This window comes from Sarcophilus harrisii, chromosome 3 (genome assembly GCF_902635505.1).
Source record: "Sarcophilus harrisii chromosome 3, mSarHar1.11, whole genome shotgun sequence".
Classification (NCBI taxonomy): Eukaryota; Metazoa; Chordata; class Mammalia; order Dasyuromorphia; family Dasyuridae; genus Sarcophilus; species Sarcophilus harrisii.
The window spans coordinates 40330790-40352030 of NC_045428.1; the positions used below are offsets into that span (position 1 = coordinate 40330790).

Genomic DNA, 21241 nt, shown 5'->3' on the forward strand with positions numbered 1-21241 from the left:
TCGTATTGTCCAATGCCTTGGTCTTTCTCTCTTTACCCACAAACATCTGTTACTTTAGTCCTCGTTTTTTTTAATTGATTTATCTTTGGGGTGTTTCACTACCATATTATTATTAATATTGCAGATATTACATCATCTTGATGTTGGATTTGTGATTTTTCTTTTTGATATACTTTCTTCTTTACCTCTTTAATGTCGTTTTTGCCACTGGGTATCTCTTAGTTCGTGTCTTTCCTTACAGACCTACTCCTCCTGATCTAATCTGATTGCAGTTACTGTAGTTACATTGTGTGCTGGGTGATAGCCTTCTCTTTGCTCCCAACTTTCAGTTTTGTGCTTTAGGATGTCCTTTGTGCATTCACATGTGCGTGTGCGCACACACACCCACACACGGGTATTCAGTTGGACTTGGAATCTCCAGCTTTGCAAATCGTGACAAAACAGCTTCTTTTCATCTGATCCACCTTTCCATTGTCATGGGTCTTCCTAGATAGCTCTTATATTCTCCAAGAAAGAACGTGAACATTACCTTCAATTTTTTATTGATTTCAGTTTCTTTCTTCAATGTTTTGCAAATCTTGACTTTTTTTTTTTAATTTCTTATGGCATCATCTTCATAACTAAATCCTCAGACCAGTCTATGGTTTTGTATCTCAACTGAGCTGTCATAGAATTCTCAGGAATTCTCTTACTGCATTCCTTTCTTAGAATCAGTTCCAAACACTGGTACCAAAATTATCTTTCTGATTCACTTTTTTAACCCTTCATTTTAACATTTTGCAATGGGCCTTTGCAATATAAATGAACTCTTAATGTCAGATGTTTAAAATTTTCTTTTGGGTTTTCTGCTTTTGCTTCTTCCCACCTTTTCCCATACTAGATATACTCAGAGGCTTCCAACAGAACATCCTTCTTGTCTTGTTTCAGAGAATGCTGAAGGTCCTGTAGCAGAGTAGAAGTCTACTCTGGCTGAACATGAGCTATAAATACCACATCTGAGCCGGGTCCAGAAGTGTGAATGTCACACTTTAGGAAGCTGTGTATTTTGAAGCATGATAGAAATTGGGTTTTTTTGTTTATTTGTTTTGCTGTGTTGTGTCTTTTACTATTTTCATTATTTAATTGCTTTTGTTGTGTAAACACCAGCATCAATGGCAACTTAGTAAGGACCTCTTAAAGCTCAAAGTTTGGTTTATTTGTTTGTTTTTACAAGACTGAGCTTGCCACTATAAAAATGAGGTTATTTAATGAATATTTTTTATTGTGATATTTCACATTTTTCTAGGTGGAATATGTATTTACAGATAAAACTGGAACTCTAACTGAAAATGAGATGCAGTTTCGGGAGTGTTCAATTAATGGCATAAAATATCAAGAAATCAATGGCAGACTGGTACCAGAGGGACCCACACCAGAATCCTCAGAAGGTTTAGCATACTTTAGAAGTTTAGCCCATCTCAGCACTTCAGCCCATCTTGCAATTGGTTCTGAAACTGAAACTGAACTAGTAAGCAATATTTTTCCTTGTTGCTTTCAGGTTAATTCTTATTTGTATTTTACAATGGAAATATTTTATTTGGGGGCTGATGAGAAGGAATGGTGCATTTTAAATCCCAACCCTTTTTATAAAGTGCTAATAATTAGTCAGTTCATTAATTCGAGGGCCTATGATTAGTTGGTCAGGGTCTTTACTTGTCTGTCCTTGTGTCTTTCCCTCTCCTCCCCTGAACAGATACACACACATACTTACATATTACACACGCATCACACAATATTATATACATATTACATATACACATATACCATGTACTCACACATTACATATACACATTGTACACACTCACAATATACATATTATACACATACACACATACTATACACACTCACATACACATGCCCCTTTAGGATTTCAATACATTTCTGTGTTTGAAAAAGGACGCTGCTGGTGAGCAGCCTCCAGAAAGGGATTAGCTTTCCTAGGCTTGCGAGCCGGCCTCAGGCAGGCCTCCCTTTTTGTGGTCGGTGGGAGCTGGTGGGACCTCTGCCTGGAGTTAGTGTCCTAGTCCTGGAGAGCAGGCATTTGTGGAGATTTGGTTCTCAGCAGGCCCCCTGCTCTGCTGGGAGGCCCTGGCCCAGCCAACCTGCCATAGTCTTTGTTCTGGAAAAGGTGGCCTAGTGCTGCTGGTAATGTTGGAGCCTCATCTTTGTCTCCAGAAAGGGGCCTGTGCCTTTCCTGACAGTTGGGTGTATGTTTTCATTAGCTGGAGAGTAGGATCCCAAAGAGCAGGTTCCAGAGTGAGAACAGTAAGAAGTCTGTAAGCATTACGAGTCTTACTTGAAAAAGTCTTTCAGCAAGAGCTAATTTTCCATTTACAAGTCTAATCAGAATCTAGCAGATTATTTAACAACCATGTATTACAGTTAATATTCAAATTTTCTAAAGTCTTGTTCTGAATCCAATTTTGACAACTTTATATTAAATAGCATCTTTTTAAACTTTTATTTTCTGGACTGTAGTCTGGCAGTAAGTACTGTTTGTCTCAAATGTGCATTATGTTTCTACAGATCAAAGAACAAGATCTCTTCTTTAAAGCAGTTGGTCTCTGTCATACAGTGCAGATTAGTAGTGGTCAATCTGAAGGTCTTGGGGATGGCCCCTGGCACCCCAATGCAGTATCCTCACAATTGGAGTACTATGCTTCTTCCCCAGATGAAAAGGCCTTAGTTGAGGCTGCTGCGAGGTAAGTAGGTAGAGAGTACATCTATTATACAGAGAGTCTTCAGCCAGAAGTGTGTGGCCCTTAGGTCACATTGGACTGGCAGAAGACCCTCCACCATTCTCTCTTGCCAACCCTTTCTCTTTTTGTATATGAGATAACTGAGGTCCAGAGAGTTAGGCACCAAGCTGAAATGAGGACCCAGGACTCCTCATTCTTGTCCCATGGCTCTCACTGCACCACCCTGGCTCTTAACTACATGCTTCCTCTGGTTCCTGGAGAAAAAAAGGGGGGAAGTACATCTTATAACATATCTTCATGGGTCTTTTTTAGTAAATTGGGACTGGGCTACATTTTTTGCCTGTGATATGCCAATTCAAAATATTAAATATATTTTAAATTATAGTATAGCATGCATGAAGAGATAGGGGGTTAGTGATTGAGTGTGGGGCTGAAGGGCAAGAACATTTATTGGGCAAATTAATTCACCTATTTATATTACATTATTGTACATATATTAATTCAACTGTTTCCAAATTTTGGCCATCTGTGATGTACATAGTCATAGGTTATAATACATTTGGCTTCCAAGAATCTTGTACTGGCAATTCTATGCTAACAGAATCATTGGTACATATGTGTTGATAAGATTTATAAACTTCTAAAGGTTCTAGTTTTTCAAGGTATTTGAGGATTTAGAGTTTAAAGTGAGTTTTACTAAGCCTGAAAATTGTTACAGATGAATGTACAGGTTTAGGATTTATTGTGTCATGAAGATGTTTATGTTTGAATCCAATTAGGGCAAAATTTGACTGAATGTATTTTTGGGGAAGACTCATATGATGCCATTTCTTGACACGGTAGCTTAAGAAACAAGTACTGAATAGTAATTTTTAGCTAATAATTTTAGTGCAAAATTATTGATAAAATTTAGTTTTTAAAATTCTGAAAATAACCAGGTGTTACTGATCAAATAGACAAAGAAGAAGCTTCAATGTATTTTTTGATAAGTATTTCAAATACTTACTCAACTAAAACTACAATGATGTGTCATTACAAAACATTAAACATTACCCCATGGAATTGTATGTTTCTCTCCCTTTAAATTTAGAATTGGTGTCGTATTTATGGGCAGCACTGAAGAAACTATGGAAATTAAAACCCTTGGAAAAGTTGAAAGGTAATACTACCTAACTATTCTTATTTTCTAATTATTAATTGCCTGTTATTCGTCATGTAGAATAAAAATCTGTGTTATATTTTGCTGTGTGAATGCAATCATAGAGGTAATTTTCTTCAGTCCTCTGATTATTAATTTCAAGTAATTATAAACAGCAAAACATGCATGCCAAATGTGTCCCCAAACATTGTTAAATTTTGTCCTTCATGGAATCCAGATACAAGAAAGGAGTGAGGATCAGATGAGCTCTTATTTTTCCCAAGTGTGCAGCACAGTTCTTGACATAAAGTGGACACTCTGTAAGCGCTTGTTGCCTTCCCTTTCTGTTGCCCCTCTTGTTGTAACATCACCTTACTCACTTTTAAAGACATTCTCCAATTATGGTTTCTAGCATTGGGTGAACATCAATGTTAATCCTAGTTTTAGACTAAAATTTTATAAGCTCTGATTATCCCTCTGCTCATGGATGTCTCGTGGTGTGAAAGTTTCCTAAGTTCTTCAAAGCTAGGAAAACCAAGTGGAAGCAGTGGCAGGCATCCCCAGACCCCAGCGATAGTTAGTGGGTCTGATGCCAAGCCATGGGGTAATGTGACAGAGATACTTTTTTAAGCCATAAAAACTGTTTTAGTGCTTTGATTTTCATTTGTGGGGGCAGTCTTCTTATCAATACAGCGAGTTATCATAACATAGGATCAAAAAGCAAATGCTTTTTACTAGAACATCCTCATTAAAAAAAAAAAAAAAAATCACATAAAAGCCCTTCCTTCTATCTTTGATCACTTTAGTTTTTCTTCCATAGACTTGTCGATTCTTGGAAGTTTTCCAAATGTGTACCTTAGTTTAATATGAGAATAAGGTTTTGGAGAAGTATTTTTTGCCTTTTGATAATGCCCAATGCTTTATTGGTCCAGTTAGTATCCTTTGGGCTCAATGACTTTATGGAATTCTGTAATAACTTCCAGATCATTTTTTTTTTTTTGGGGGGGGGGGGGAGAAACATAAGAAATCTCTCAGAGCCTATCATTCTAATACAGTTGATTTAATAGCCTGTTATTCTTGCTACAGTCAGATTTTCTGTTTTTTAAAAGAATAATACCTATATCAGATAGCCTGTTTTCTTTCTGTTTTTCCAGGTACAAATTGCTTCATGTTCTGGAATTTGATTCAGATCGTAGACGCATGAGTGTGATTGTACAATCTCCTTCAGGTATATAATTAAATAACCTACAATTTTTAACTTGTAAAATATTTGGAATAATAAAATATCAGGATTGTAAGAGGAAGAATTTAAGAATTAGAAGATTTTTTTGTCCCATTCCTGAAAAAGAACCCCTTTACAGACATACAAACAGGTCATCCAGCTTCAATTTATGAACTCACTACTTCTTTAAGCAGCTTACTCCAGTTTTGTATGACAAGATTGTTGCAAAGTATTTGTTTTCATCAAATTTGAAATTCTTCTCTTTACAACTTCTACCTTTCATTCCATGTTTTGCACCCTGGAAATAAACAAAGTTCTTTTAATTTCCTTTCCATATGAAAGCCCTTCAAATAATGAAAAAATTTTTACTATGAGTCTTCTCTCCCTCCCTACCCCCCAAGGTATTCTCTTCAGACTAAATAGACAATTCCCCGTTTCTTTCAACTGATCCTTAGGATAAGATTTTTAGGCCTTTCACAATTCTGTTGGCTCTTTTCTGGGTGCTCCCCTGCTCACCAGTTACAGGGCACCTAGGACGATATATTTTAAGTCTGGTCTGAATGTCAGAAATCAGTGATGGCTCCCAAGTTCTGGATGCTATACCTTCTTCATTAATTTAACTTCATATTATGTTCTCTTTTTTGGCTGTCATCTTATACTGTTAATGCCTTGAATTTCCCCTCAAACCCCCCCAAACATTTTCATGTGAACTATTTTTTTTAATACATTCCTTATCTTTTAATAGCAAAATTTATTTTTTAATCTTAAATGTATGATCTGACATATATACGTATTAAATTTGATATTAGATAGATTTCATGTAACAAGATCTTTTTGTGTTTTGACTATCATCCAACATCCCAGCTATCCTTCTCAGGTTTGTTTTTTGTGTGCAAATTTGATAAGATTGTTTTCTCTGCTGATTTATCCAAGCAACTGATAAAAATGTTCAGTGGCACAAGGCCTACTTGGGCTAGACCCTGAGGAATGCTTTATGGAGACCCTCTTCTAAGGGAATTCCAACTCATGAATGACAAGACAAGCCTCCAGGGCTTCCCCTTAAAGGAGTTCTGAGTCTACCCAGCTTTGTTACGGTCTAGTCTGGAGCCTTTCTGTATTGCCACCTACCTGTTAGGTATTTCCAACTGCATTTCCAGTAAGCATTTCAAACTCAGCATGTCCATTACGGAAGTCATTTTCTTTCTTCTCATAATGCAATATATTGTTCCAAACCTCTTTGTTTCTATCTAGCCTGCCATCATTCTCCCCTAACCCCAGATTGATACCTCAGGGTCACCCTCCCCTCTCTTTAATGCACCCTACATGTCCAACTGGCCATTTTAACTTCACACCATCTCTTCGGGCTCCCTTCAGTATACTTACCGCTACTCTCATGGAGACCTTCTCCTCCTCTCAAACTAACAAGTCAAGTCATTAGGCATTTATGCAGCCCCTCTGGCTGCCAGACCCAGCCACTCCTTGCCACAAGCCCCTCCAACTCGCAGCTTTATGCCTCTTCTTTGGGGGTCCCCCTTCCTGGAGTGCTTCCTCAGGTCCCCCAGTCCCCGGCAAAAGGCCTGTCCAGATTGCCCTGTCTGGTCCCTTATCTCAGATTTCAACACCTTATTCATTCTGTTCTTTTCCTTTTCAAATGAACATGTGGGATATTAGAGATCTGAGTTCAGATCCTGCTCTAATGTTGCTTCCTCTGAAATTTAGGGTAGGTTGTTTGGCCTCCCTGTGCATCCATTTGCCTGTTCTCTGAGGTTCCCTTCCAACTCTAGACCCAGGATACTAGGATGATTTTTTTTGACCAAAATAAAACAGACAAAAGTAGAGAAATTTACTGTGATTTAGAGTTATGGTCCTTCTGTGATTCTCCTTTTTTCCTGTAGTAGAGCTTTAAAAACTATTTTTGTCCTCTGTTTTTTATGACTTTTAAATACTTGAAACATTCTCAATCACAATCCAAAGGAAATATTGATTTCTTCTCCCCTCCCAGGTGAGAGACTCTTGTTTTCTAAAGGAGCGGAGTCTTCAATTCTTCCAAACTGTATTGGTGGTGAAATAGAAAAAACAAGAATTCATGTAGATGAATTTGCTTTGGTGAGTATAAATTGCAATAACAGCTAAAATATATCAATAATGTACATGTTAGGTCTTAGATTTTTTTTTTTTTTTTGCATTAGTAATTTATCAACTTAGAGAAATAGTTCTTTCATTCCATTTACTTGACTACTATATAAAACAAATGCTTTTATGCTGTAATTTTTAACTTAGGATTTTAGAAGGTTTTCTATGTGAATATTTTGTTTAAATAAAAGGTTGTCTATAACTTAGGAACAAATTTGAAAGTTATTTGGCTATCAGTTTGAGTGGTGCCCCCTTTCAGAAAGCTTAATGAGGAGCCAGAGTGCCATGGCAGTCGGCTGGAAGGGGCCTCTGAAGCTCTCGTAGCTTGCCCTCTGCTAAGAGGGGATCTCTTCAATCTCTGCTTCGAGATGCTAAGGCCACGAGGCTCCTCGAAGATCACCAGGGGGTATGTGACAAAGCCAGCTTGTGAGTGTAGCTTTCTGGAGCTATTTCTATCCAGAGCTCTTCCTATTCATCTAGACTGCCTTCCTCCCTCTGGTGAAGGACCATGGTGTCTTGTTTAGGATGCTAGTGACCCCAGGGACCCCTCATTTTACAGAGGAGGAAACTAAAATGCAGAGTGAAAGTGAAGTGTTCTAAGCTTCTCATGCTCACTCACACAGGTCATAAGTGAAAAAGCTAGACTTTGCCCTCAGGTCTTTTTCCTTCAAATCCTGCATATTTCCCACTGCACTGTGTCTTAACGGAGGGCCTTGAGATAATTGAGGATATGTAGCTCGGAGAAGAAGATGCCCGTGTGGGCCATAGTAGCCATCACCTCAGATTTGAAGAGCTTTCAAGTAGAAGAAAGATCAGACTTGCCATCCTTGGCCCATCAGGCCAGAATCCAGAATATTCAGTGGACATTGTTAGGGGTAAGATGATGGAGTTGCAGGAGCTGAGTTTAGTATAAGAAAAAACTTCCTGGCCCGATCCTGCTGTGAAATTTTGCTCGCAGGGACTTCCGGCCAAGATGGCGGTGAGGAGGCACACAGCTGTGTAAGCTCCTCATTTTCTCTCAGAATCCATCTCATTACAAGCCTCTGAATTAATGCCTGACTGGAAAAAAAACACAGAAACACTTACCAAGAGAAGACATCCTTGAGATTCGCCAGGAATGGTCTGTTTTTGCTCGAGGGTGGGACTGTTTTAGATGGGGCACAGGCTGAGGGCAGCAGCAGTGAGAGCTCGGCAGGCAGCTCACAGCCGAGCAGACCGGAGGGGGTTGGGGTGTGATCCAGCCGCTTCATGGGAGAGCTCACCACAGGATTGGAATACTGCCCCAGCAAGCGAGCCCAGCAGAGAAGCTAAAACACCGGGAGTGAAGAATACAACCCAAACAGCTGGAGTTCCTTGAGATCGGCCACCCCTCCCCCACAGCGTCTCAGCACGCTCTCAAAGTCTCAGAGCGCAGGCACAGCACAGTCCTGCTAGTACCTCGCTGCTGCCCCCTCAGTCTGTAGAAGAAGCTCAGTAACGCCACCCAGCCCCTCCCCCAAAAAAGCAGATTCCATTTGGGGTTTTTTCCTTTTCTTTGCTAGTTTGTCTGTGATTCTTCTCTGACAAAATGAGCAAAAGTTAAAAAGTACTTTAACGATTGACAGCTTTTATACAGACAGAGAACAAACTCTAAACCCTGAGGAGACTAAAAACAGGAGGAGATCATCTGTTCCTTAGCACAGATGAATCTCATAGAAGAAATTAAAAAGGCTCTCAAGAGGCTAGAAGAAAATGGAAAAGGAGAGGAGGCTTTGCAAGAGAGACTGAGAAGCATTCCCACCCATTTAACGACAGAGTGGATAAAAAAACAAACCTTGAAAAATAGGATTAGTGAACTGGAAACAGAAAATATCCAAAGAATAAAATTAAGCAAATGGAAAACATTCCATAGAACAAATTGGACAATTAGAAAAGATATGAAAAGTGAGTGAAGAAAACACTTCATTGAAAATAAGAATAAAGAACAAATGGAATTAATTGAATGACTGAGGAGACAAGAAGAATCAGTCAAGCAAAACCAAAACCAAACAATGGAGAAAAATGTGAAATACCTTCTGGGGAAAACAACAGACCTAGAACAGGTCTAGGAGAGACAACTGAGACATTGGACCCCAGAAAACACGATGAAAAAAGAGCCTGGACACTATTTTCCAGGAAATTATCAAAGAGAACTGCCCAGAAGTCATAGAAAAAGAGCCGTGAAATAGACATTGAAAGGATCATGATCACCCACTGAAAGGGATCCAAAATCAAAACACCAAGAAATATAGTGGCCAAATGCCAGAACCCTCAAACAAAGGAAAAATACTCCCAAGGGCTAGAAAACCCAATTCAAATATAGAGGAGCCACAATAAGGATCACCCAAGATCTAGCAGCATCCACATTAAAGATCAAGGGCCTGGAAATGGATATCCGAAGGCTAAGAACCTCGGTATGCAACCAAAAATAATTCCTTAGCCAGAAATGAGCATCTTTTTCCAGGAAGAAGATGGTCATTTAACTAAATAAGTGAATTTCACCTATTTTGGTGAAAACCAGAACTTAACAAGAAGTTGATGGCAAATATAGAACTCAAGAAAACCTAAAAGGTAAAAAGAAATCTTGAGAACCTATATTTCTGCTGTAAAGATGTATAAAAATACATGAATACCTTGTTCTAGAAATTAGAGGTGGAAAGGACATTGTATCAGAAAAAGGGAAAGTGGGTACATATCTCACAAAGAGGCAAAGGAAACCATTATATCTGAGAGAAAAGAATGGAGGGGGTGGAATATAGTGGGTATTTTACTGCCATAAGAATTGACTTTAAGAGAAAAAATTTTAGACATATTCAATATAGGGAAACTTCTCCCATCTCAATAAAGTGAAAGTGAAAGGGAAGGAATAAGCTACAAGAAGGGAATACAGAAACTGTGAGGGAAAGAGGAGATAGGGGAGGAACCTCAAGTGGGGAGGAGGAATACAAAAGGAGGGCTGTGAGAAGCAAATGGTGCTCACAAGTTTAAATCTGGGAAGGGGAGTAAGGGAAAAGAAGGGAGAAAACATAAATAGGGGTTAACAAGATGGCAAGTAATACAGAATTGGTAATTTTAACCATAAATGGAACGGGTTAAACTCCCCCATAAAGAGGAAGCAATTAGCAGAATGGATTAAAAGCCAGAATCCTACAATGTGTTGTTTACAGGAAACACACCTGAAGCAGGGAGATGCATGCAGAATAAAGGTAAAAGGATGGAGCAAAATCAGCTATGCTTCAGGTGAAGTCAAAAGGGGTAGCCATCCTGATCTCAGATCAACAAAACAAAATTGATCTAATTAAAGAGATAAGGAAGGGCACTTATATCTTGCTAAAGGGAGCATAAATAATGAAGCAATATCAATATTAAAATATATGCACCAAGTGGTGTAGCATCTAAATTCTTAAAGAGAAATTAAGAGAGCTGCAGAAGAAATAGATAGCAAAACTATAATAGTGGAGATCTCAACCTTGCACTCTCAGAATTAGATAAATGAAATCACAAAATAAATAAGAAAGAACCAAAGAGGTAAATAGAATACTAGAAAAAGTTAGATATGATAGACCTCTGGGAAAACGAATGGAACAGAAAGGAGTACACTTTCTTTTCAGCAGTTCATAGAACCTATACAAAAATAGACCATATATAGACATAAAAACCTCAAACTCAAATGTAAAGGCAGAAATAGTGAATGCATCCTTTTCAGACCACATGCAATAAAAATTGCACTCAACAAAAAGCCAGGGAAAGTAGACCAAAAATAATTGGAAACTAAATAATTCATACTAAAGAATAATTGGTGAAACACAAATCATAGACATAATTAATAACTTAACCAAGAAAATGACAATAATAGACATCATATCAAAATGTGGGATGCAGCCAAAGTGGTAATAAGGGAAATTTTATATTCTAGAGGCTTACTGGTATAAAGTAAGAAAGAGAAGGTCAACAAGTGGGCTTGAAACTAAAATGCTAGAAAAGGAACAAATTAAAAACCCCAGTCAAACACTAAACTTGAAATTTAAAAGAAAGGAGAGATCAATAAATTGAAAGTAAAAGACTATTGAATTAAATAATAAACTAAGAGTTGGTTCTATGAAAACCAACAAAATAGACAAACCCTTAGTAAATCTGATTAAAAAAGCAAAGAGGAAAATCACATTGTTAGTCTTAAAAAGAAAAGGGAACCTAGCACTAATGAAGAGGAAATTGAGAATAATTAGGAATTACTTTGCCCAACTTTATGGCACAAAATTGACAACTTAAATGAAATGGAAAAATACCTTCAAAAATTATTGCTTCCCAGATTAAAAGAGGAAGAAGTAAATATCCTAAACAGTCCCATTTTAGAAAAGAAATAGAAAGCTATTAACTAACTCCCTAAGAAAAATCCCAGGACCAGATGGATTTACTTGAATTTACCAAAATTTAAAGAACAATTAACCCCAATGCTATATAAACTATTTGGAAAAGAAATTGAAGGAACCTACCAAACTCCTTTTAAACACAGACATGGTATCTAAACGAGGTAGGCTGGAAAAGAGAAAGAAATTATAGACCAATCTCTAATGAATATTGATGCTAAAATCTTAAATAAAAATTAGCAAAAGATTACAGAAAATCATCCCCAGGATAATACACATTGATCAAGTAGGATTTATACCAGGAATGCAGGGCTGGTTCAATATTAGGAAAACTATTAGCATAATTGACTATATCAAGCAAACTAACAAAAACCATATGATCATCTCAATAGATGCGAAAAGCATTTGATAAAATCCAACATTCATTCCTAATAAAAACACTGAGAGTATAGGAATAAATGGACTTTTCTAAAATAGGTTTAGAACATATATTTAAAACCATCAGTAAGCATCATATGCAATGGGGAAAAACTGGAATCTTTCCAGTAAGATCTGGAGGAAGTGGTTGCCACTGTCACCATTATTATCAAATTGTATTAGGAAACACTAGCCTCGCAATAAGAGCAGTGAGGAAACCAAACTATCACCTTTGCAGATGATATGATGGTATACTTAGAGAACCCTAGAGATTCTACGAAAAAGCTATTAGAAATAATCCGTAACTTGAGCAAAGTTGCAGGTTATAAAATAAATCCTCAGCATTTTTATACATCACCAACAAAATCCAACAGCAAGAGATACAAAGAGAAATTCCATTTGGGATATCTGTCAACAGCATAAAATATTTGGGAATCCATCTACCAAAGGAAAGTCAGGAATTATATGAGCTAAATTACAAAACTTCCAACAAATAAAGTCAGATTAAACAATTGAAAAATATCAAGTGCTCCTGGATAGGTCAGTAATATAATAAAGATGACAATACTCCCTTAAACTAATCTATTATTTAGTCTATACCAATCAGACTTCCAAGAAAATATTTTAATGATCTAGAAAAATAACAAAATTCATATAATAATAAAAGGTCAAGAATCTCAAAGAATTAATGAAAAAAAAATCAAATGAAGGTGGCCTAGCTGTACCTGATCTAAAACTATATTATAAAGCAGCAGTCACCAAAACCATTTGGTATTGGCTAAGAAATAGATTAGTTGATCAATGGAACAGGTTAGGTTTACAAGACAGAATAGTCAACTATAGCAATTTAGTGTTTGACAAACCCAAAGATCCTAACTTTTGGGATAAGAATTCATTATTTGACAAAAACTGCTGGGATAACTGGAAATTAGTATTAGAATTAGGCATGGACCCACACTTAACACCGTATACCAAGATAAGATCAAAATGGGTCCATGATTTAGACATAAAGAACGAGACTATAAACAAATTGGAGGAACATAGGAGAGTTTATCTCTCAGACTTGTGGAAGAGGAAGAAATTTGTGACTAAAGACGAACTAGAGACCATTATTGATCACAAATAAGAAAATTTTGATTACATCAAATTAAAATTGCACATCTGTGCAAACAAAACTAATGTAAACAACATTAGAAGGGAAGCAGCAAACTGGGAAAATATCTTCACAGTTAAAGGTTCTGATAAAGGCCTCATTTCCAAAATATATAGAGAACTGACTCTAATTTATAAGAAACCAAGCCATTCTCCAATTGATAAATGGTCAAAGGATATGAACAGACAACTTTCAGATGATAAAATTGAAATCATTACCACTCATATGAAAGAGTGTTCCAAATCATTATTAATCAGAGAAATGCAAATTAAGACAACTCTGAGATACTACTACACACCTGTCAGATTGGCTAAGATGACAGGAAAAAATAATTATGATTGTTGGAGGGGATGCAGGAAAACTGGGACATTGATGCATTGTTGGTGGAGTTGTGAATGAATCCAACCGTTCTGGAGAGTAGTTTGGAACTATGCTCAAAAAGTTATCAAACTGTGCATACCCTTTGATCCAGCAGTGTTACTACTGGGCTTATATCCCAAAGAGATCATAAAGAAATAATTTTACAATAATGCTTTTGAAAGCTTTAATTAAATTTGAGAAACAGAATGCAAACTTTCAGAATACACTTAGGAGGCAAGGTTACTGACATATAGCATTTAATTACTCTGGTGTTACATTAAAGAACAAAAAGAAAGAAGAAAAATTCAGCAGAAACTCACAAGTGGAGTAATTTCTGCAGAAAAAGTTCAGACTAAATAGGGAAAATGAAATTAGAGAACAAAGTAAAAAGTTAATATAGACAGATGATATTGATGATCATAATGTCAGAAGTCATGTGCATTGAAGTTAAGTTCCCTAGGGTCAGCATGAAACTTTGGAAATGAGGTAGGAAAAAGTTTCATTGCTAAAAAGAGAGTAGATTTAGAGAAGCCTTTTGGAGATGGAGAAGCAGAAAGCTGACCCTCAAGTGGAAACTTTGAAAGAAGAAAAAAGGAGTGAACTCTTTCAGGGGGAGAGTATTCAGAAAAAAAACAAGCTAAGGGCATCTAAGAACTGAGTCAGTTTTGGTTTCACCAAATCTGTGGAGGTTGAATAGGAGACAAAATTACAGTTCCAGAAAGAGTCAAGGAAGGGAGGAAGGGAGGGAGGTAGGGAAGAAAGGAAGGAGGGAGGGAGGGAGAAGGAGAGGGAGAGAGAGAGAAGAGATGGAGTTGATAATGCTTTAAATTAATAACAGCTAACATTTCTAGCTTGCAAAGCACTGTTTGCTCTTTAGATCTTCTCTCGAATCCTAGGAAGCAAATGCTATAATTCTCATTCTATAGATGATGTACCCGAGGCTGAATGCTGACCAGCATTTGTCCAGCATTGTCCAGCCAAAGTGTCTGAGGCAGGGCTCAAATTCTAGTCTTCCCAAGTCCTGAGTCCAACTTTCTGATAGTGAATTAAGTTGTGCCGATAAAATATTTCTGCTAACCTTTACACTATTATTTTGAAACAGTCACATCCCTCTTCTTGTCGGGACCAAAGCATCAACTCATTTCTTTCCAATTTTGGTCCTTCAGTCAGTCCTCTTTTTCTAAATTTCAGTCTTTTCATATCATCTGGGTCTTTCCCTGCTGTCTTCAAACATATCTTCCCCATCCTTATAAAAGCTTGACCCAACTATCACCTCAACTTAACATCCTGTATCTTTTCTTCTAGAAAAAAATTGCCTCCACCTCCTCCCCTTGCATTCTGACTTCCAATCCTACCACTCATTGGATACTGCTTCTTGATCTCTTAGTTGACAAATCTGGTGTTCTTTCCACAGGCCTAATGTTTCTCTCGACCTTTCTGCACTGTTTCACACTGGAACTACTCTCTCCTCTTGGATATCCTTTTCTTTGAGTTTGTATGTGCTGTTCTCTGCTGGTTCTCCTGCTGTTGCCTGGCGGAGCCTTCTTGGTTTATTTTGAGGACTAGGTCTCTTCCAAAGCTCTTTCCCCAGAGCTTTGTCCTTGGCTCTTTTTGTCTCTCATCCCTTCCCTTTCCTTCCCCTTGTCTCCTCTTTGCTCTTCTCCCTCTGCCATTTTTTTCTTTGCCACTTTTTTCTTCTCCCCTTCCTTCCCTCTACCTCCAAAGAGATCCATAGGTTCAGCTGTCACCTCTGCATAAATTATTTATGTAATCACATATCTGGTCTTTTTTTGTCACCTGAGCCCTTCTCCCACCTCTCCACTTGGATGTCTTGCAGGCATTTCAGATTCAGCATATTCCAGCATTTAGCATTGTGCCTACCTGGACAGCTATTCCTTTTGCAATGTCACCTTTTCCTTTCACCCAGGTTTGCAGCCCCAGAGGCATTTGTGATTTTCCTTCTGTGTCAGCCCCCTACTCCCAAGTTGAATAATTAGTTGAGTTTTGTTGACTTTCCGTCTGGGCCCACTGCCTTTTCCAGGACATCCTCACCTCTCACCTTTCTTGGTTTTCCTGCATCCTTCCAGTCCAAACCGGATTGACATTCTCAAAGCGCAGGTTTGCTCAGGGAGTTTTCACACCTTCCTGCTGCCTCTAAGGTAAAACACAGGTTCCTTCCTTGGGTATTTGGAGTCTTTCACAGTCGGGCTGCACGCCTCCCTTTCCAGACTGATTACACATTACTCCCAGCTCATCTGCAGCTCTTCGAGTGACGTCATACTTCTGGCGTTCCCCACCTTTGCTTTGAAGGCTGCTGAGCTTGCCCCTTTGGGGATCGGGGTTTGTTCCACTGGGTCAGGGTGCAGCCCTCCCTCCCACAGAAGGGCCTGCCTGGGCAGCTGCGATGATCCCCTGGTGCCTACAAGCCCTGCTGGATCCTGGGCAAAGCCTCTCACAGGGGCTGCTGGGGGCCTGAGGGGAAAAGCAGACTTGGCCAATGTCATGGTGATTGGTGTTAAAATGGGCCCGCTCACTCTCATTTTTGTCACAGAAAGGGCTAAGGACTCTGTGTGTAGCATACCGGCAGTTCACGCCCGAAGAGTTTGAGGAAGTGGACAGACGGCTTTTTGAAGCCAGGACGGCCTTGCAGCAGCGGGAAGAGAAGCTGGCAGAGGCTTTTCACTGGATAGAGAGAGAGCTGCTGTTACTCGGGGCAACAGGCGTGGAGGATAGGTGAGTGGAGGGGACCCATCTGGGGAACAGCGGGGTCCTTCAAGTCCCACCTCACCCTGTAGGGCTCCCCCCTCCTTCCCAGATCTGAATCTTTGTCCTCACCCTCCCACCCCCCCAAAAAGAATCTGAGAGCCCCTGTTTGGGGGATGTTGAAGAGTCCCTTTTCTCCTTCTCACTGTCTACGTGCATCATCCTCCAAGTCTGCCCACCTCATGAGCCTTCTGGCCTAGTGAATGAAGGGTAATGGGTTTTATGTCAGACACCGGGCTTGGAGCTCTGTAAGTATTGTCTCCCTTGGTCCTCACATCTTCCTGGGGAGCTGGATGCTGCTGTTGTTGCTGTTCCCACAGTTGAGGAAACTGAGGCAGCCAGCAGATGACTTGCTAAGTGATAGCCTTTCATTTCAGAATTAGAAAGGCCTGGGCCCAGATCCGTATCTTTGATATCCCCAGCAAATATCCCCAGGATCAGGCACACATTCACTGGGCTTTAAAATAGATTATCCATGTTTGCTTGACTGTTTACTTTGTTAATGATTTCCTAGTGACATCTGATTTGGTTCTAGACACTCTGAAGTGGGTTGGGGTCAAGGTCCTGTGTGTTTGGGTCCCTCTGTCATGGGCAACTCAGGATCAGAAGTTATGTAACTGTTTCCAATTTGCATTGAAGAATTTTCCTCCCTGGGATCTGCTTTTGGTCACAGGTCTGACCCAAAACAAGACCTGACCCCCTTTGCCCCTTCACCCCCCTTGCTATCCTCTGATCCTTAGGAGAATGAAAGTTTCCTAAAGGCAAAGACTCTCCCACCCAGCACATTACCTTGTACTTACTATTCCCTTAAGGTCTTTTGCAAACTATCAAGGCTCAAAGGAAGAGGAAAGGGAAGCATAATGTTTTTTAAAATCAAATTAAATGTCTGGCCAAAGCTTTGCTTTTTACCCTGATTTACAGCAACAATGAATTCAGTGATGATTCTTATTTTTCTTTGATTTTTGGGATCCGTGGACATCAGTATATACTTTTTCTCCACCATTTCTCAAGTGTCCTCTGATATTTATCTTTTCAATAAGTTCTGGAGCCTTTCATTCTTGAGGTGTAACTCTTGAGTTATAAGGAAGAGAAGAGTATTCCTTTCTCTAAATACTCATTTACATTTTGAAATTTAAAGCTCTGTGGTAAAAATGGTAAAAATTCTTAATGAATATAGGTGGCTCATCTGATCTTGTGAAGATGTGTCCCTCACAATTTGGGTGTCAGATCTCCAATACAGAGACTGACTTAACAGGGCCTACCTCCAGGACAGTGACCTGGGTGTTGAAGAATTGAGGATCTGCACATTGTTCTGCTATTTCACCCACCAGCCTAATGGGACCTGGGGCAAATGCTTTTGATTCTTTTCAGGCTTCAAGATAAAGTGAGAGAGACCATTGAAGCCTTACGTATGGCGGGCATCAAAATCTGGGTGCTTACTGGAGACAAGCACGAGACCGCCATCAGCGTGAGTCTGTCGTGTGGACATTTTCATAGAACCATGAACATCCTTGAACTGGTCAACCAAAAATCAGACAGTGAATGTGCGGAGCAGCTGCGGCGATTGGCCAGAAGGTACTGCAGGCTCGGGGGAGTTTTCCAAGATGCCTATGGAGCCCTTTATCCATTTCTGCTTTGCTCTCTGTCCAGCCTCTTGGTCCCCTCCTAGGGACCGTCCTGGGTAGCCTCTGACATCGGGCCTAGGCAGGCAGTTTATCCTGGGAGGGTTTTGAGTAACCAATAATTACATTGATAGACTCTAGTCTAGGAGTCCCTCTCAGCCAGTTTAGAGTGATTCATCCTCTGATTGGCTACAGGGAATAATACTTTTGTTTCTCTTGTGGTGGAGGGGAGAAGGCCCAGAGCTGAAGTCAGCAAGTCACTTAGACTTGAATTGCATTATTTATACCTCGGGGATTGGATTCCCTGACTTCTGGGGCCCCTTTCCTCTCTAAATCCCAGTCTGCTCCCTCTTGAATGTGGAATGGGAAGCTGGGAAGACGGCCTGCTGCCTCTCTGGCAATCCTGCTGCCTGTGGGTATTCAGGCGGGCCAGGCTGCGGACAAACTGCAGAAAGGGGCAGGAAGTGCCCAAAGCCTTCAGCTGGAAATCAACGTGCTTGTTCTTTTTCAGAATCACTGAAGACCATGTGATCCAGCATGGACTGGTGGTAGATGGGAGCAGCCTTTCTCTGGCCCTGAGGGAGCACGAGAAGATCTTCATGGATGTGTGTAAAAGCTGCTGTGCCGTGCTCTGCTGCCGCATGGCCCCGCTCCAGAAGGCAAAGGTGCGTGCTGCCCTCGGATCCGCAGGCTGGCGGGCCCCTTGTGCGGGCAGCCTGGTCCTTCTTAGCCTCCCGGATTGACATGAGAGTCAGGAAGGCCTCCCTCTACCCATGACATATTCCACCAGTATAGTCAGTGCTTCATAAGTAGCGTGCTCGGTTTCTGGGAGATAGATTCATCACATCAGACCCCCGTGTTTTTCCCTGGCTTTGCTTACCCTTGGTGTGTCTTTTGTAACAATGGCTGTGTGGCCACTTTTTTTTTTTTTTTTTTTGCTAGATGTATGTTTTACTTTTCTCAGGTTTATAAATTTTAAATAGCAGAGAATAAAAGCAGAACCAACTCATCACTAAGAAAGTTTTCATTTCTTGGTCCCAAGAAGGGCATATGTAAATTAAATTTAATTAAGCAAACATTCATTAGTTATTTTTATAACGGGCATTGTGCTAAAGAACAGGAAGATTCAGAGTTTAGATAAGGATACACACTGAGATATCTTTAGTTCTTGATAAGTGCCTGCTAAAGTCCCAGGCCAAGGTTGTGACTGAACCAGGGAGGTTAGAGGGAGCACGTGGTCGGGGGCTCCAGAGCAGGAAGGATCCGAAGGGAAGCAGAATTTAGGGATGAGAGAATCAGGAGCCCAGGGTCCGGCCTTACAAAGCCAGGCGGGGCGAGCACCCCACTTCTGAGCTAGATCTCAGAGTCCCCGGCTTTGCCTCCCTCACTGGGCCTGGGCCTGAATTAGAAGCCTGGCCCTGTTCAGGCAATTCTGCCCTGCAGCCTCTGCCAGGAGAGCAGGGAGTCTGTCTCTACAGTGTCATGGGATGTAAGCAAGTAGTTCAACTTAAGTGGAGGAGTACCCCCTCCTCAGCCAGGATGGAAAGGGGAGGTAGTGTCTCATTGTAGAGAGGGGGAAGTTTGAACTTTGCATGGGAACAGGGCATGGGAGAGGGCAAGTGTCATCCACCCTGAGTGCTGCAGGGGCCAAAAAGGTGAGAACGAAAAGCACTTGAGGAACTGCACTTGGAGAGCAGCACTGTCTTATTTGTTGTTTTTTTTTACTTTTAAAAAAAATCCCATTAAAAAAAATGATAATTGTAGTGAAATTCTACATTATGAAGCTTGTAAATGCATATTCCCATTTGGCTTTGGAACTTTGGTTAAAAATTGAAACCAGTTGTGAGCACATTATGTTCTTTAAGTCTGGCTTACATTAATATGTATTAATGCCATGAGCAAACAGTATGCACCAACAAGTTACCTAGAGGATAAATAGGAAAAGTCAATAGATGGAATGCACGGGGATGGGGAAGCCTTGAGGAAGGCTTCCTGGAGGTGGGATTTTAGTTGGGACTTTTAAGCCCATGAAGTCAGCGGAGCCAAGGACAGAGGGTGTTGCAGACTTGGGGGACAGCCAGAGAAATGCCCGGGGCCCGGAAAAGGCAGCTCTTCTTCATAGAATAGCAAAAGTCCAGTTTCAGTGGATGGAAGTGTGGGGAGTAAGGAGTAAGAAGACAGGAAAGGGGGCTGAGGTGGGTGGGCGAGGTCACAGAAGGCCTTTAAGGCCTGGCAGAGAGTGCTGTACCCAGCCTTGTCCTCCAGACACTCAGGTCCCAGGGGGTGACACAGCTGCTTAGAGCAGGGACTTGGCAGTAACTGTGGCCTTCCATGTTTTCATCTGATCCCATGTGAGGCTGTTTACAACTGGGGAAACTGGAGGCAGGCAGAAGTTCGGGGTCACCCCTATAGAAGCAATTGGCGACCAGGTTTGAGTGCAGCACTCCTTGACCTGGAGCCCAGTGCTCAGTCTCTTAGTTGTCTCTTGGGACATCCCACGGGGCCTGCCTAGCCCATGTTAAGTGTTTAACAAATGCTTGTTGACTGATTGGCTTAGAATTGTGGGCCACCCAAGGGCAAAGGAGAAATGCCTGAGGAGTGTCAGGGGATTTTAGCAGATTTCCTGCAGGGACCTGGGCGAGTGAATTATGTAGATGCAAGTTCAGAGCAGAGGCTAGCCAGTGGCATCCATAAGGAAAGAAAGGCTTTAGGATGGCTTCCTTGGGGGTGACTGCTGGACAAGTTAAAGAACTTGACCTCCAAGGAGCACTGGGGTCTTGGAGGGTCTGGGAGAAGATAAAGAGTGACCTGAGAAGAAAAGGCCTCCTTGGCTCTGCCCTCGATGCTGTGCACACCTATGAACGAAACCCAGTTCCATATCCACGCTCCTTCTCACAGGTAGTCTCGCTCAGATTTTTGTGTGTGTGACTTTAAATTCTGTCAGGTCCTCCCTTCCACGTGTTCAGCTCAAGGCAGTTTGTTTAAGAAGCTTCTGTAAAGTGCAGCTCCAGGAGTTTATTTTCTTAGTGGGCACATAAGGTGTGTGGAAGAAGAATGAGACTGCTAAAAAGTTAGGAAAGGCCCCCAGAACTCTGTGGGCCATGTGGATTGTAATACCAGCTAGCCCTTGTATAACACTGGAGGTCTCACGGAGGGCTTTGCAAATATTGCCTCCTTGTATTCTCACAGTCAGTCTGGGAGGCAGGTGCTATTACTTTGCCCATTTTCTAGATGAAGAAACTGAGGCAGACACAAGTAAGTGCCTTGGGCAGAGTCACATAGGTTGTGTCTGAAGCAGTATTTGAAATTG

The 21241-nt window shown here is 40.6% G+C and overlaps 1 protein-coding gene across 4 annotated transcripts in view; it reads left to right on the forward strand.

Annotated features, from left to right (window-relative positions):
* The window catches only part of ATP11B (ATPase phospholipid transporting 11B (putative)), a 122336-nt gene that overhangs the window by 70208 nt on the left and 30887 nt on the right, over positions 1-21241 (forward strand). For all 4 annotated transcript variants that reach the window (XM_031957732.1, XM_031957731.1, XM_031957729.1 and 1 more), the window contains exons 13-20: positions 1286-1507; positions 2566-2741; positions 3829-3897; positions 5031-5104; positions 7101-7204; positions 16098-16279; positions 17681-17884; positions 18443-18596. In XM_031957732.1, the coding sequence (XP_031813592.1) occupies positions 1286-1507; positions 2566-2741; positions 3829-3897; positions 5031-5104; positions 7101-7204; positions 16098-16279; positions 17681-17884; positions 18443-18596 (1185 nt within the window). The remainder of the gene's footprint in view (positions 1-1285; positions 1508-2565; positions 2742-3828; positions 3898-5030; positions 5105-7100; positions 7205-16097; positions 16280-17680; positions 17885-18442; positions 18597-21241) is intronic.